Genomic DNA, 17,963 nt, shown 5'->3' with positions numbered 1-17,963 from the left:
ACCGGAGTACCCAGAGAAAACCCACGCCGCAGCTGGAAGTGAACGCGGTACCTCTGCACAGTGAGGTCAACGCGCTACTCACTGGACCCCGCCCTGGTGCCATTTTGTCACCAATATTTGACTAATCAATTTTGTGTAACCAGTCAGCCTCCTGACTGTGTAGACATTTGTTTAGAGTAGTAAAAAAAAAAGATTTATAAAAATGGTCTGCATCTACTTAATTAGACAGAAAATGTAAACTTAAACATGAAAAAAATTCGTTAAATAGGGTAGAAAAATCTCATTTAAATTTTGTTGAAAAAGGAAAAAAAGTCATCATCCAAAACTGAAATTAAGGTTTTTATTAGTAGACATTCTCCTGTACATGACTCTATCAAGCTGTCCACAGTATGCCTATACAGTCCCCCACCAAAACATAAAACATCTGGTGGTATGTTCTCACCAAAGAAAATGTTTTTAAATACTATAAAAATAAGTCAATTGCACAAAATAATGTGTCATTCATTTTTGTGTGGGATTACCTCTGTGTAACACTTGTACACAAACAACAACAACAACCACAACCACATTGATAGTCCAAGAGGAGGAGGTTAAAATTCAACAGAAGACATATTCGGGAGAAACAACAACAAAAAAAAAACCTAAAAAAAAAAGGATTTGACCTCAACGGCCCATTTGTTGCAATTGTGAATAGATGAAAGTGTTGTACCGTTTTGTGTTTCAAACAACTCTTGCCCATCCCGACGCGGCGTCCAACTTTAGTGTTTCGTCTACACATCACAGATTGCAAAAAAAGAAAAAACTTTGCAGATGTCACAGGCAAGAATAAATAAGTCTAAAGGGTGTATGTGGTTAAGTGCTTCAAAAAAATTATAGGCAGGCGGGGAGAAGTTTGGCCACCGTCCAACAGAATCCATACGTTCGCTTTTTACAATATACAATAGTGAAACAAAAATAACTGTGGTCCAAATATTTTCTTGCCGAAGCTGTTTGGGATTTCTGCACGATTACTACCAGTCAGCGTGATAGCTGAACTTTTTTTTAATTTTCACATTTAAGAGGAATGTAAAATAAAAACTTAATGCGCTGTTGGTCTTCTACAAACCTGATCTAAATGGAGAGAATATTAACAAGGAATGTCACAATGTTTCTCTTCGTCATATTTTGATGGCAAGTGTCTTGACATCCCAATATAGTCGTCATTTTTTTGACACCGGAATGGAATCATTCTGGAATTTTGCAAACAGGTGTCTTTTTTCCTTTTTTTTTTGACAGCGTGGGAGGCAAGGACATATTTTACCTTATTTTTGTAATCATCACTCTATTGCTCAAGCCCATTTTGTTTTTTTTAAACACAGAATGTTGCATTAAGGACTAACACCACACACATTCCGCCGTGACAGATGAAAAAAACGATAATGAGCAATGATGGCAAACATTTACAAGACACACAACTAAAGTTGACGTCAAATCCTTGATGGTGAAGAAGCGAGCAAGTCAAGATGAGGCGACTGTTCAAGGCCTATGTGGAAGTCTTTCCTCTCTGCGCTGGAGGTGTGCGATGGTGAAGGGTTAAGTTTTGAAAGTATGTCCCTCGAAGTTACAGTAAAGTGTGCGGGAGCGCCGGAAGGGTCAGAGGGTAAAGACGAGCAGTCTCATCAGTAGATATCAGGCAGGTCTTGGTAATTCCTACTGAAGTAACCACCAGAGTAGTTCCAGTCCTGGGAGCCAGTGTTTGGGTTGGTTCCCATTTGGAACCACCTTAAAAATATATTTTAATTAAATATTATCCATGACAATTTGACATTTACGTACAGATTTCAGCAAGAATCATGATAGTTGACACACAGGATTTGCTCCAGCGGGCCACATAATATGACGTGGGGGGCCGGATATGGCCCCCGGGCCTTGATTTTGATACCACTGTCCTCAACCCTTACTGATTTAGGGTTCTGCCTTTACTATCAAAAAGTACAGCAAATGTCATCAGAATTAAAATTCGCTTGGCTAAACCTACCGGATGATTAGACATGGCGTGACTCGTCAGAAAGAGCGAGCGCGTGAAAAGCGAGCGAGAGCTCAACTAACCTTGTCGACCACTCCTCCTCATGCCTAGCTCTCTGTTTTCTGGCTGCTCGTTGCTTTTCTTCCAGCCTCTCCTTCTCCTGGCTTGCTTCCTCTGCAAAACCACCGCCGGCACAATGTTAAAACCGTCTGCGTTGTTGACATGAGGCAGTTACACAGACAAACAGCAGATGGCGACAGGGTTCCATTATCTGAAGCTCAGACACTGCATGTCCTCCAGAGTGTTACATGGGAGCTTGAGCCTATTCCAGCTGATTTACTTCGAGTGGCGGTGACCACCCTGTACTGTTCACCAGTCAGTCGCGCAAGTTGCATCTGGACAAACAACCATTCTCACCTCGGGACACTGAAGCATCTTCAAATAACCTAGCGGGAATGTTTTTAAAATGGGGGAGGAAGCCGAAGTACCCGCAGAGAACAGGGATAATATGCAAAAGCCCCACAGGAAAGCCGGAGCAGTTTCCAAGCCAGAGGTATTTATTTTTTGTCAAATAACACCAAACAGAGCACCTGAGAAGTAGACAATGTCATTACCCATTTGGCCATTCTCCATGGCTCTGATGTCAGGTCTGAAGCGACAGTCAGTCGGGGCCAGTATAGCCTCCAAGCCTGGCTCCAGCTCGTTGAGAGACATTGCAAAGTTGGTGAAGTTGTACATCTGAACATGGGAAAGCACAAATAATCTGTTCAGATTTTCTGCACAATGCTGCCTTTGTGTCCCCCCCCCCCCCCCCCCCCCCCTTCTACCTGAGCAGAGTGAGCCGGTCTCGGATCTATCCTCCAAAGTAAAGTACTTCCTGGTATGACCGACACCGTCTCCTGGACCTCTGGCATGTCATCAGCGTCATCGTTCTCCGATCCTACCGGCTCCTCCTGGGGAACGAAGGGGGGATTAAGCAATGACATGTTTAATCGCCACTTGACAAGCGAGAATGTGCCCATGAGAAAGGCCGCATCAAGACTTGCGTGATTCTGACTCGATCACGGTAATCAATGTTTACATGTTTGTGCTTCTTGTTGTCTCCTTTCTTCTCAGCCTTCTTGTGAGCCTCGTAAGCCTGAGGATCAATACTCCACATGCACTCTGTCCACTTCCCATAGATGACACAAAGCTTCTTTTTACTGCACAAAAGGGGAATCGGGTTACAGAGGAAGATTTCTTGGAAAACTTAAGGCAATATATTGGAAATCATACCACGGGTGAAAAAGTACCGTATTGGCCCAAATATAAGACGGCCCTGACTATAAGACGAGCCGATCTATTTCAAGACACAAGTTTGAAAAAATACTTTTTGAACACCAAATACATTTTTATACAGAAAATAATTACAGTACATCTGAAACAAATTATTATAACAATATATTTGAGAGAAAAAGCATGTTATTTTGCCTCATTCAAATTTTAATAGGTGAATATTTAAATATGTAAACTATAGTGCAATCACATTCGTAAATGAATGGCTTCTGGTTTTTGAAATGTAAATGACATAACTTCTCCTCAGCAGCCGGTTAACCTAGCCGATCATCGACCCACTTTTCTCCAGATTGTCGCTACGTTTCTCCATTTTCTGTTATCTGTTCAATTATTTTCTTGTCTTTTCTTTCTTACCACTATTTTTTATTTTTCTTCTTCGTGCAACCGCTATTTTTATTTTTATTCTTCGTGACGGGTTCACTTTGGCCTGGGGAGTCAAGTTCAGCGGTCGCTTCAATGATATCTGGCGCCATCTAGCGTCGTGAATGGGTATAATGTCTAGATCCCGAATATAAGACGACCCCCAATTTTTCAGTCTTATTTCAATGCAAAAAACACCGTCTTATATTCAGGCCAATATGGTAACAGTGATGAAGGCTAACCTCTTATCCTGGATGTATCCCTCCACTTTGTGCAGCTCTTTGCCAAACATCCCACAAGGCTTGAAATTCAACACACACTTGTCTCCAGTGCTGTGTAGACAAGAGTTTAACATGTCTTCATAAACTATGGTGCAACTGTATGCCGCCTAAATATTACACATCCTTTCACACACACACGCACACACACAAAAAGGAATTTTGGTTGGCTGTTTGCACACCATTTCCTGTTCAGTATCATATCGTGGGGGAAAAGGCGAAAACAGGACCGAGACACGCCAAGGAGGACATTGGAGGAGAACGGTGACATTTTGTCTGTTTAGCGCAAGAATAACAAAGTGCATTCAAAGGTCAGGAGAGTTTACCTGTGGTTGACTATTTCTACGGAGCCATACTGCTCTATCCATAATTTGCCCAAGATGATGTTGTGCACGCAGCAGTGAGGGTTGCTCCATGTGTAGGCCTCATTGTGCCTTGGATAGAAGGGAAAGGGGGCGGCATGAAGAGAAGATACACGAGACACATGTCGGACAAAATGTGGTAAGGAATAACCTTTAATATGGCAAAAGCGCCCCCTACGTGTTTGTTTGACTTACTTAAGTAGCTCCAGAGTGATGGTCCCTTTGGGCTCCGCCTCAACGCTCTTCCCCCAGAATTTCAGTTTGGGGTATATTGAGCCATGGAATACAAAGTCTCCAGCCAGGCTCTCAGCGTGGAAGGCACTCACCGGGGGATGATGGGATACCTGCTCTGCAATCAGCCGAAAGCCGTGCTCCTCTCTGGGTAGACGGGCAGGGGCGTGAAGGGTGAATGCATCGTGATGAAGAGACAGATGTGAAGATGTACCGATGTGTACCTGGTGAGTTCATATGTCTCCCCAAGAAGAGGGTTGAAGGGTTTTCCAGTTCGCTCCCACTGAGACGCAACGGCCGACACAGCAAACGCAGCGACGGCCTGAAGGAACAATTACAGACGACTTGTGTGTTCTCTGCTTGAGGTTCATGTCGCTCACGTGGATTTTTTCAAGGGGATTTCTCTCACAGGTTGCAGTTAATTTAGTCGAGTTAAGGGACTATGCAACCCGCATCCTTCTGCTGTGACTTTGGCAAACAGATGAGTGTAGATTTTAAACTTTGACCGTTGGATTTTCAATTCAATTCTGTTATTTACATCCACCAAGAGAAGAAAGGTTTGTGAAGAAAACAGAAAGTTGAATGCTACGTGCTACACAAACATGTCAGAAACGACGTGCAGTCACATCTCACGGATGACCGTTTACAATCGTGTGTAAATATGAAGGTGGCGACTGATGCTCCGATGTAACGATGCTGTAATGCTGAGCACGCACTGCTGCACTCAAACCATTCAGAAACTCGGAGCAATGTTTAAATGTGCCGTTCGGTTATTCAGAGTGCACCAAAAATGGAAGTTCACTCTCGGCGCGCTCAACAAAGTGAATTTCCATACACACCCCTGATGTACATGGCCTCAGTTTTTTTGTAGAACAGATTTAGGCTTGTTCTAAACAATCAGGCTGCACTGTACCGCATGCAGATGAGATAAGGAGTCGTAATGTGTTATTCTTGTTCATGCAATCAATTTAATGTCCAAAAGGAGTCTCAGTGTCTGACCTGCATACGTTCTATGGAGTCAGACAGTGAGCAGGCTCTGTTGATGAGGTAAGTGTGTTCCATGTATTCTGTGATTCGCTGCAGGAAGCTAAGAGGCTCGTTGAAGACAACAGGCATTGTGATCTTGGAGAGTTCCTGGATAGAAAAAATAAAGGCACAAAGTTTGTCGACCACTCGGTTTATTACAACACTTTTGCATTGTGAAATTGAAATGAATTTCTTGCACAACCATGTTAAGGGTGAAATCATCATATCATTTCACACACTTGGAATTTTCCCATCAAGTGGACAGTGTAAATCATCAGCAAAAAAAAAAATAACTACATAAAATTGGGTAATGACTGGCACAGACAATAGAAAGAGTAAATGAGTAAAGACAGGAAAAATGTACATCCTCACCATTCCGATGCATTTCTTAAGGATACTCCAGACACTAATAGTGTTTCTGGAAAACATTGCTGTGGGTAATGACGTCCTAGAGTGAAAAAAAGAAAAATCAAATGACCAAAGGTGGATGGAGAGAAAAAAAAAGAATAACAAGAGGAAATCATGTTTGGAATCTGATGCTTGGTATCTATTCAGCATATAGTCGCTCACAATTTAAATTACAGATAAACACACCAAGTTAACTCTTGTTTTGTGTTCTGGTCAAATTTGAACACACAAAAAAATTAATTCATTGTCATCCAATTTTAGGAATTAAATTCAACTTTTGTACACTTGTTGCGTTACCGGTCAAGAATGAATGCAATCAATGAATACTTTCTTTTTTTTTCTAATTTTGGGTATTTGTTCTTGATTTTACTGTTTGGTGCTTTCTACCGCCTTTATTACCGATTTGTCTTACTGTTTATTGTGCATGTTAAATTGCTCCATGTACATCACTTTGTATGCAGCGATGGCTGTTTGAAAGTGCTCTATAAATACTGTTGACTTGACTTGATTACTGTATTAGTTTTGAAACTTTGCACCCACAGGTAGTTCGTTGTGTGGTAGTACCATGCGACCTCTATACAACATAATTTATTTATACATTTTTGATGGTCAACACACTGATGAGGGGTGATGCCAGGAACATGACAGTGAGGCGCACTTTAAACCCTTTCATTTTCTCAAAAATCAAAAGCATCTTGTCTGATCGGGCAAGCATCAGTACGAAGATTTTAGATAAGCAGAACATGTTGTCCAACTGGTGTGCTATCGTAAAAATAAAGATAACTTGTCTCTGAGGTAGGAAATGAAACTGTGTGCCACAACATTTACCTGCTACTATATCTTAGTATCTCTGCACTGAGAAACTAGAAACGCAAAGTACGAACCAAAAAGCATCTCCATCTTTCCACCTATTTTGCCATGCCACCAAACCAGCTCAGGTTCACGTCTGGGGCAGGTTTGGTGAAGGCGCAACTTAGGAGACATCCTGGACTGGTTGTCAAAGAAGTGCAACTACAATACTTCCAATGCAAGCATTTTCAAACCACCAATATGCAATGAAAGTAAATGACTTCTAATTCCTTAAACATTTTGGCAACAATTCTAACCATGCCCAAAAGAGAAAGTAAAACGTTCTGTCTGGTGGTGTTGAATCAGCTTTAAAGACACCAACATTGTGTCAAAGGTTTTGCGGGAATGCAGCAGTACCTGTGTTTCTTGACACCGTTCGCCTGTGGCTTTGATCCATTGTTCCTGCTATCAAATACCAGTGCATCTTTGTAACTGGACTCCGACACCCCTTCATATGACTCATCCGAATCCAGGCCTGTGAAGCAAAGCAAGTGGCAAGTCATCGGTAATCTGCATTTTAAATATCTGTGTGAATACGATAAAATGGAGAGAAAAAAAAATAAAACGTCAAGCTATCTAACCTGTAACGGCGTCGTAGAACTCCTCCTCATTGCTCATCTTCTGAAGTCAACGCTGACAAATCTGACTTGATGACTGGTCAACTTCTAACACATGTTCCCTCTGATGACAACCTTCTGGACAGAAACCTGTCAGTCAAGGTTCCCCACTGGATCGTCACCACCACAACAGCACAGTAGTTGTGCTTGGTGGCCACAAAACGCTTAGGTTGGAAGAGCGATGCCGGCGAATGCTGTTTGACAAATAGACAAAGCTGGACGTTAGCTGATGCTACGCACAAAAAGCAATATGTCTGACTTGACTAATTTCGCAGAAGGAAAACAAACAGTTTTTATACTGGCCCCACTTTAAACAGGAAATTTTTAATAGGACTCAATGGGGGGAAACTCATTAAAAATGTTGCTGACGTACCAATTCTTCATCCAGATGAATTTCTCAGACAGATATTTATGGGGGACTATTTGTGATTGCGTTTGTAAATTTGACCCAATGTGGATAAAATAAAATCCCACATACATTCATTCATTCATTTTCCGAACCGCTTTTATCCTCACTAGTGTCGCGGGGGGTGCTGGAGCTTATCCCTGCTGTCTTCGGGCAGTAGGTGGGGGAAACCCTGAATCGGTTGCCAGCCAATCGCAGGGCACACAGAGACGAACAATCATCAGCGCTCACACCTAGGGACAATTTTGAGTGTTCAATCAGCCTGCAATGCATGTGGGAGGAAACCGGAGAACCCGGAGAAGACCCACGCAGGCCCGGGGAGAACATGCAAACTCCACACAGGGAGGCCAGAGTCGGAATCGAACCCACAACCTCTGCATTGTGAGGTCAACACGCTAACCAATGGACCACCGGGACGGCTCTCACATACAATGTACTGCACTCAAAGAATATGACAATTTAGCCCATTATGGGTTCGATGTAAACTTCTCATCGACAAGTTTCCCAATGATCAGGACAAACTTTGAAATGGTTCATATCACAAACCAAATCATGAAGGTGACGTACCTACAGATGGCATGTAAACAGATCTGGACCAGTGGTTGTGTTTACACCAAGTACTACCTCCAAAAATACATAGCTCACCAGGTACCAGCATAAAGACCAACATTCAAATACCGGAACATATCAGGCCAAAGTTACTTCAGTTGAAAACAAGCAGTGCAAAATGATAACACGAAAACATATTGGACCATACTTAAAAGTTGGAATACAACTCAACTCGACTTAAAAAAAGCACAGTACCGGTACTTGAAAAGTAAAAACGACGCTGCACATGAGAAAAAAAAAGTCTACTGGGTTAAAAAGTTGAACATGCCTTGTTTCAAGCTTCATTGTAAAACATTTAATTGGGTTGAATTTTTTTTAAATGTTGTACATTTTATTTGAATATAATGCAGTGGTTATTTGGTGTACCACTAGAAAGCGCTTGTGTACCACTTGTGTTGTAATTTGTTCCACATTTGAAATACGGCTTTCATTTCTTGTTTGGCATTCTCATCAATGTTCCAGATTGCCTGCCTTGCCTTTTTTTAGACGTGTGATAACAGCAGCGGCGGCACTTTTTACCTCTCGAACAAGGATGAAGTGCCTGAGTCATACTTGTAAAGCATATTCAGCTTTTGGCTAGTAGATTGTAGCTGATATATATATTTGTTGTAGATAATTATAAAGTTTTGAGTGCTTTTGTTTCCATTATTACTCACTTATTCCATCAGAAATAATAAGATACATATAGGACAAGGGTGTCACGTCACAAGGTTTGCTGTGACACACTTGCAATTTGTACGTTAACACAAACCAAACCAAAATGAAAACAGAGACAGTTTACAAATCCGTCAACTGATTTGTCCCAGGGAACGTGAACTACTAGACTAAAAAGCACCTTACTTTGAGCGTTTTGCATGTATTAAAATTCCAACCTTGGTTGCTGCCATTTACATGTTCTGACGTGCAAACCGCGTTTAGATTTGCAGATATTTTATTATTGAACTCAAAACTCGCTGCAGTGCTTTAGGTGCACCACAACATTTTTGGTGTTCGTTTATTTTTGCAATCATGCTCATTCCCAAATTGCTCAAAAGGACCAAATAAATAAATAAGGTGGCATGACATTTTTATTGTGACACAGCCCGCATTGGTAAAATACAAGGAATGTTGACAGATACGCTGACTTATCAATTGTCACATAGACTGGAAGAATGTGAAGGCACCGGTAGATAGACTGGTGCCCAAGAATCTTATACATTTTTTGCAAAGTGATGCTTCCTTACCACTTGTCATGATGTGAATTCTTAAATTTGAAAACGTTCATCCAACAAAACTCCCGCAGAGAAACTTCTGACGTAACCACATTGCGTGCAATTTATGGCGATTGTAAAATGACGTCAATGCTGTTGTAATAGACAAAAGGCGGGCACAAAAAGTGATCTTAAGGACAAGAAAATAATAATAAACCTTCTTGGCAGTTGATTTCTAACCAAATGACCATGACCCAGAAAAAAGGAAGGGCAGGATGTTCCCTCCATTACGAAATCAATAAACAGTGTGAATGATTGTCTTGTAAAGCATTTCCCCGGGTGGAAAATTGAATAACGTATGACCTGAAATAGAACCCGGAAGAGACAGACTGTTACGAATGCAAAGCGATTAGCACCGGTGTTGCCAAGGTTAGTCGAGTAGTCACGACGACTGGACCACAAATGTTCCTCTAAGCCAGGGGTGTCAAACTAATTTTTGTTGCGGGCCACATTGTAGTTCAGGTTAGCCTTGGAGGCCCATTATGAATTTTGGGAAACCATATAAATGTTGAATCACCTCCACATATTACATACACAGCACACAACGAATTGATGAATAACTAGTTTTAAAGTCAGAAGTCAAGAATAATGACCGTTATTGTGATTCCATATGACAATTTGAAATTTTGGTTTAGACTTTAGCAAGCATCATGGAACTTGACAAGCTTTTGCGGGCCACATAAAATGATGTGGCGGGCCAGATCTGGCCCCCGGGCATAGACTTTGACACCTGTGCTCTAAGCGGTGCATACGCAAAATGACACACTATTGTGACACCACAATTTATCGCGCATAATTTTCATAATAGCGACCTGAGTTTTGTTTAATGTTCTCCAAATGACATTACAGTACAATTCTTTTTCAAATTGTATAATATAATTTTGCAGAGAACAGAGAACATACAATCGATTCAGAAATGATTCAAAATTAAATTGACATTTGTGTTTGAAATTGTCAAACGAAGCCTTCGATGAGCAAACGTGCTCTGCAAAGATTTTTAAAAATGAATGATTAAAACATTACATCACTATTCTTAAACAGCGGGACTCAATGAGAAGCCGAAACAAAAGTTCTGAAGGCAAATCTTAACAAGCACGACACAGAGGGCCGATAAATTCGAAGAATTCAAAATATCTTGAAATTATACGATGGACCTGCTTCAAACGAGGCATTTGTCATTTGAATAACCATGTACACAAACATCACGACAACCGTCATTCAAATAACCAGCATTATTTTTGTCATCATTGTCATCCAACATTCCTCTGACCCCGTGGGCCTCACCTACCAGATTCCTTCTAGTAACACAGATTGGTTCCTGTGTCAACACCATTGCCAAACCTACCAGGGATAATACAAATGCAGAGAAATTCAATACAGCTTCTATCTGTGCTGTGAAAAAATACAAATACAAATAAGCCGGCAAAAGGAAGAGAGAATTAAGAGACTGAGTCCTAATAGAAGTACTTGTGCCAATCAATATTGAGCACGTCACAACTTGTGCACAACTTTCTTTCCTCACATGCGCGCACACGTGGGCACTTACAAACAGAAAGCTATTTCAAATCCATTTAACAACAGTAACAAGATCACAAGATTTGTTCCGAGAGAATTGAAATGTCAGTAGCCCACGAATTAACCGTGTCAGGAAGTATGACCTGAAAGATCGGAATCTTGCGGGCATCATCAATAGACACAGCTTGGGATTTCGGAAGATTTCGATAATCAAGCGTAACGCAACTAGAATGAGCAATAGACTGCTACCTGCATAATTATGGTGCCTCGATACTGAAACTAAAACTCTTTAACAATCTTGAAAACACAGTGGAATAATTGCTGACAGCTCAGGAACTCCAAATTATTTGTATCCGTATAATTGTATTTTCGCAACTGTAAAGCGCTTCGGAGTATAAGGCGCACCTTCAATGAATGGCCCATTTTGTTTTCATATATAGGGCGCACTGAACAATAAGGCTCATAGAAGCGGCAATAGTGGTGGCGGTTGAACTATGCATCCACTAGATGGCGCTGCACTAAAGGGAACAATACAATACAGCTTTATTTATATAGAGCCACTGCAGCTGTAACAAAGCGCTTTACTGAACATTTAAAAGACTACGTCCAAGAAATCAGAATATTGTTCCAAATGCATCTCTCTCAAGATGCAGCACGCAGCACGACGCAAAGTCCATAAAAATACAGAGTTTATTCCTCGCCAACCTGTGAGAACTGGTCACAAACACAAACATGAAATGTATAAGTACAAATGGCATTACAAAACAATAAATGAAAGACGAAGGTTATGAAGATAATTGATTCAATAAAAAGGCACACAAACCTCGTGGGCTCACATCCGAAAGCGGCTAAATATCCCGAGAAATCTTGCTTGGCTCCTTCTTCCTTTGTTTAGTCAGAGGTTAACTATGCTTTTGGTCTAATCTTCGTTTCATAATGTTCTGCGTAGAGCTCACAAAATAGTTGACTGTTGGTGAACTGTGTGTTGGCAAATGCACATGTCAATTAGTGTCGGGCTAATTAGTGCCTTTTACATTACAATTGGTTCCTGCTAATAATCACCACTTGATGACAGAGGCCCACTTACAAGGAAACAACTCAAAGCGACTGCAACGCCATATATAAGGTGCATCGGGTTATAAAGCGCGTTGTCAGCTTTTGAGAACATTGAATGCTTTTAGAACGCATTAGCGGGTCCAGTGATAAATGTTGCAAAGTTGTGTAGACTGAAAAGAAAGATTGGGTCTAGGGGCAACGGTGATATGACAGACGATCTCGAAACACTGAATTCAAGCTCGGGTACACTGTGACAGATGCAGTGCAGCATGATGACGCAAGCATCAAGTATCATATGGGGAGTGTTATCCTACATTGGTATTGGGCCCCTTTAGTGCTGAACGGGGATCATATATTAGATTAAATATGATCAGAATACGTGCAGAGGTTATCACTCTAGGCAAAACAGATGTTCTCGTCAACATTGGTTTGTAAACAAATATTGGTCAAGGAAATAAACATCTTGAAGCAGCGTTTGGTTTCTACGGTCAATGTGAGTTTGTATAGAATAAAAGCAGAAGTTGCAATTAAAAAAATAATAATAATAATATTCTTTTTAAATACCAACCCCACCATCATGTTTTAATTCTGAAATATTCCGCATCAAATTGTATGTATTTCTCAAAACACACGACTGTTATTATACATCCATGACTGCTACTCAATGTCAGGGGAAAAAAAAAAACACGTACAATTTAAGAGTTTAACTCGCACGATAGCATGTTTGGTAAGCTCCAAACAAGACAAGGTAAAACTCCCAAGCACATCCTGTGTTCTTCCGGAAGGAACTGTGCCTTGCAACCCGCAGTGAACCACAAATTGATTTTTTTTCCAAGTAACTTGATGTTGCTTCCTTTGACTCAAGTCATGAGTCTTTCTCAGGAGGACATCCTTCCATTTAGAAAATAATGCTTATACACACGCACACTCACGATAATACACATAGTTCAGAACAAGTTGGCACATTTCAGCTTTACATGCTTGTGGTTGTGAGGCTGATTTAAAGTGCAGTGGTAACAGGATTTGTGGAGATGCGTAATTTAATTTCAGAATCCTTTATATTCAGGTGGTACAATCTAACTAAGGGATGATGCTTTTAAACACGCAGAATGCCAATGACTAAAATGTGTTTTCAGTTCTTTTATAAAATTGTTCAGGAAAGCAAATTTCAGTGTTGTTGTTGATTTTTCTAATCGCTATGTCTATTCCTAACGTGTACATTCAACTAAGCTTCAAAGTCCAGATGCAAAAGTGAGTTTGCTGAAGTCCAGAAATGGTCTGATTGCAGAGCGTAAAACATTATCAATGTAAAGTCATCAGCGTTGACTGGCTGAAAAGATTTTACATAACATACGCTATGAACTTCGGTCAAAGGCGCTGCAACATTCCTCTCAAATCTGTTGAAACGTGGCCTTGAGGACATGCGTTTGGAAAATATCTTTCCTGTCGCAGAATTTTAACTACACGTGAACAGCTGGGAGAAGAAATGTTGCACTCAACCAGCCAAGAACAAAAGATACAGTATACAGTAGTGTACCTAAGAAAAAGGCCCCATGTGAACATTGTGTCCAAAGTCAACCTGCAACAGAAGGGCATCCATTCCTTTAGAAAATAATGCTCACACACACACAGACGTTTTTGAACACACTGATGTAAACTGTGTCGAATGGTCCGACGTGACACTTGAGTGGCATTCATCATCCGGTTTCTCGTGGCATCATTCACAATGTGGCGGTCATCAGCTTTGGGATGTGGTCAAAGGACGTTGTCCACTTCTGCATCGTTCTGTGACTCTTCCAGTATCTCTGTATCATCAACCTGATGATGACACTCTATCACACGCTTAAGCTCAGTGGCCACTTCTGTCTGAGAACGTCCTGATTGAAGCATCAAAATGGCAAGGTACTGTTGACACATTGCTAGGCGTCGTCTTGGTCTCATGATGTCAAAAAGCTTGATGAGGGCGACTGTTTAAACACCAGCTTTAATTGAACCAGGACATTTATTGATCGATTCAAGGATTAGAAACCTGAAACCTTTGGACGCTAAGCCCTTTGGAGAACAGCACCTTGGGCAAAAAATAGTGAAACATTTAATAGTTGTACATGTGCATTGAAAGGTTTAGAGAAGGCCACATAAAATTCACCCGTAAAGGTTTGAATACATTTTAGGCTCATCATGAAATTTCATCCAAAAGCCAAATATCCACTTTTTGTGAGTGAGTGAGCAATATGTAACTATGACTCTTAAAAATGCACTTCAACAAATATTAACACCACGTGCAACGACATATTTGTACTTAGCGTAAATGTAAAAGAATCAACACAGGAATTATGTTCACAGCAATATTATTATATTTATTGCTTCTATTTTTTTCAAATCATTTTAACTCAATCATAATTTTATTTTTTCTCTTCCAATGGCGTTAAGTGACAGGCAGACAAATGAAATGTACAATCAACCGGTGTATCCAACTGTTGGCATTCACCCAAAAGAACAAGTGGTTTGCTGGCGCTGTACCCTGTTGCAGCCAATTCTGGAACTAACAGACTTTGACAGATTCTGTACAAAGGGGCTTTTTGAGTGGACTGTACACTATTCTCTGTCGGTTGGTTCCGGGGGCCTGTTAAATTAAGATTCCACTGTATAAAAGTGTTTTAAATATTTAGAATATCTGCAGTGCTATTCATGTTTATTATATTTTACATCACAATCGAGCACTGAGTTTTAATATTGAGTTTTCAGATCTGTATAATAAATGTTCTCAAAATTAGAGAATACATTTTTAATTAAATATAAACCTATGACCCATTCACAAACACTCCTGTTTTAATTTTTACACTTTTCTACACTTACATTTTATATAGTGAGATCTACCATTCGCGTAGAAGATTTCAATGTATTCTGTGATTTTATTAGGCCACATGAATGAGCCCTAACGGTAATGTTCATATGAGGTAGTTCTTTTGAATGTTATATAAATTCAAATTATTGTATGTAAAATCACTAAAATGTTTGGAAAAGTGAATTTGTACAAATAAAGGACTAGCCCAGACACAACAACCTTTGCAGTAAATTAGATTACCGGTACATGAGGAAACATGACAGCTCTGGACAAAGGAACTAGCTGTGTTGCTTTGTTGTTTATGATGTCCTTTTTGATGACAATAATTTTACAAAGACAGATACAGCAAAATATACAACCCCAGTTGTAACTTGAAACATTCATAAATCAAGGTAATATTTCCCAATGAAATGAATGGAAAATCCAATTAATCTGTTCTACTCCCAAAATTAACTTATAGACTTCTCTTTTTTTAACCAGTGTGTGGTTTCAACTAAATCTAACGTAATATAGAAACAGGTAAAAACACACACGACCACAGCAACACATATGTAGCCTGGTTACAAAACAAGAGGCAAAGCACAAATCGCTCGGTTTCTGACGCACACTTCCAATAACGGTCCCTTTAGCCTTTTCCTTTTTCTTCAGGGCATTCTGATTGCTTCGCCCTTTATTTACATCTCTGGGAAAAGTTCAGCATGCCACTCAACATGGAACCAGAGAAGAATTACAAGACAGATGCATCCGCTCGTACGTGTAAAGACCATTCCTAGAGCGAAAATAGTGGTCATTATTCTACTGACATTTTCTACGGAACACAAATTCTATGTAAAAATAAGCGTTCAGAACTCAAGGTTCCACTGTAACTTAGAGCGAAGGTGGGCAAGGCCAATTAAGAACCCACCATTTAAGATCGAGACATTAGGAGCAGTTACAGGAATCCGTTTTAACCCGTGGCATTAGAGGATCTGTTCACCCCTTCTCCGCCTCATATCTGTTTGAAGTACAGTAGTCTGCATAAACGAAGAGACAAATCTGCTAACATTTGAAATGTTTCTGTTGACAAGTAAGCAAGTGGATCATGAAAGCTATATAAGCCGGTGCCTGTCTATATGACCTTTCCACAGCACTAGCCACACATAATGGTTGAAAATGCATGAACGACTTTCTCGGTACGGTAAAATAACCTGAATGTCAATGACTCCGAATGAACCATCTAAGAGAGGAAAACAATGCGTTTCCTCAGGGTCGGGTGTTGATTTGGATGGAGGCATTCACAAGTTGAACAGGCATGGGGGCTTTGCTGAGGCAATTGAATTCCATGGGAGGTACCTTTAACCAACACGGAGATTATAGATAATAACGCAGAAATGTTCCCACGCGGATCTGCGCGAGTCGCGCAAATGTACATCAATGAATAGTACATGTTGTCCCATTTTCAGCTTGGATGAGTTCCACGAGTTCTTATCTCACACTTGACGTTGGACGGATCGAAACGGAAACTTATAGAAGTTAGGATCTGCCGATGTGCGTGTCATCGTGTGCCCGTTTATCAACAGCGGGGAACAATTTTGTCTTGCCTAAGAAAAAAAAGAAAAAAACAAAAACAAACACCAAAAAAACTGTCCCAAATGCTGCTGAGTTGGCTGCTATGATTAGCGCGTACTGTATAACAATCGTTGTTGGCTGACACATCACAACTCTGAACAAACTGCAGTCGTCTCCGCCAACTTAAATCCAAGAGAACAAGTTCGACCTTTATTTTTCGTCATAACGATCCAAGACACCCAAATGTCGGATCCAATACCGACAGGACATCCGACTGACAGCGAGCCTTCATGTTAGCTGTGAGGCTAACAGTGAGAAGAGCTACCTAGCACAGAAGTCCTTGCATGTGGAAAAAACAGAATTCAAATACTCAGCCATAAGACCCATTAAGAAAATAGAAACCGAGAAAAGAGGCAACGTGAAAACATGTCTTACCTGGATAGCGTTGGCCCAGTAAGCGGTGTAACAAGTCCAGATAAGGAACTTGCAGTGAAGCTTTTGGGTTTGACACAGAAGCGGAAGTGGCTAGACGCGGGGGCGGAATGGAAGAATGACTGACATAATTGATGGCCAATCAGGTGTGAGGGTGGGGGTACACTGTCCAATCACAATGCATACCAGTGGCGAGAAACGATGCAGTGGGTGGGAGAAGCACCGAAAGGTGGGCAATACAGAGCGTGTAGGTCAGAGGGTACTGACAAACTGCAAGAAAAGGATAGTAAATATTCCAAATACGTTGTACAAATAAATGAAAAAGGGGTGGGGGGTGCTCTTTACTTTCTCCATTAATGATACGCACATGTTAAAATAAATTTATAAATACTTCATTACTGTATTTAAGCTTCATTTTCACGTGTGTCTATATTTTTGTCAACTTTAGTTTTACAGTACAGTACTTAAAAATATTGACCACTCAATATGTGCGATACTTTTGCTTTTAATATTAAATTTATGCAATATCAGATTTCAGAATGTGAACGTGTGTGTGCGAGTGTCTGTGTGTGTGCGTGCGTGCGTGTGCGTGTATATATCTTTACATGTTTAAATGTGCGACAGTATGCCTCTTGAATAATACACCACATTGAAAAGCAAATACTTTCAACTGTTTATACAAACAAGTGCAGATTCATTTACTGACTGTTAATATTGAAGATACAATATTCGCCACAAGATGGAACACGGGGGACGACACTGGCTATAGATCAGTGATTCCCCAACTCTTGTGTCAGAACGTTAATGTGCCATGAAAGGCCATCAAGTGTG

General features: G+C 40.6%; 1 protein-coding gene across 1 annotated transcript; it reads right to left on the bottom strand.

Moving 5' to 3' along the window:
* Window positions 1-326: 326 nt before the first annotated feature.
* Window positions 327-17,285, bottom strand: LOC127595683 (oxysterol-binding protein-related protein 2-like). Its single transcript, XM_052057374.1, has 14 exons — window positions 17,136-17,285; window positions 7,436-7,665; window positions 7,212-7,329; window positions 5,970-6,045; window positions 5,571-5,705; window positions 4,796-4,893; window positions 4,536-4,718; window positions 4,305-4,412; window positions 3,943-4,032; window positions 3,087-3,207; window positions 2,833-2,958; window positions 2,620-2,743; window positions 2,089-2,179; window positions 327-1,761 (listed from the first exon to the last, which is right to left on the bottom strand). The coding sequence occupies exons 2-14, from the start codon at window positions 7,470-7,472 to the stop codon at window positions 1,659-1,661; spliced, it is 1,410 nt and encodes a 469-aa protein (XP_051913334.1). The 5' UTR covers window positions 7,473-7,665; window positions 17,136-17,285; the 3' UTR covers window positions 327-1,658.
* Window positions 17,286-17,963: the final 678 nt, after the last annotated feature.

This window comes from Hippocampus zosterae, chromosome 2 (genome assembly GCF_025434085.1).
Source record: "Hippocampus zosterae strain Florida chromosome 2, ASM2543408v3, whole genome shotgun sequence".
In the NCBI taxonomy this organism is placed as follows: Eukaryota; Metazoa; Chordata; class Actinopteri; order Syngnathiformes; family Syngnathidae; genus Hippocampus; species Hippocampus zosterae.
Note: the sequence above shows the minus strand (reverse complement) of the source record. Positions and strands in the feature narration are given on the sequence as shown.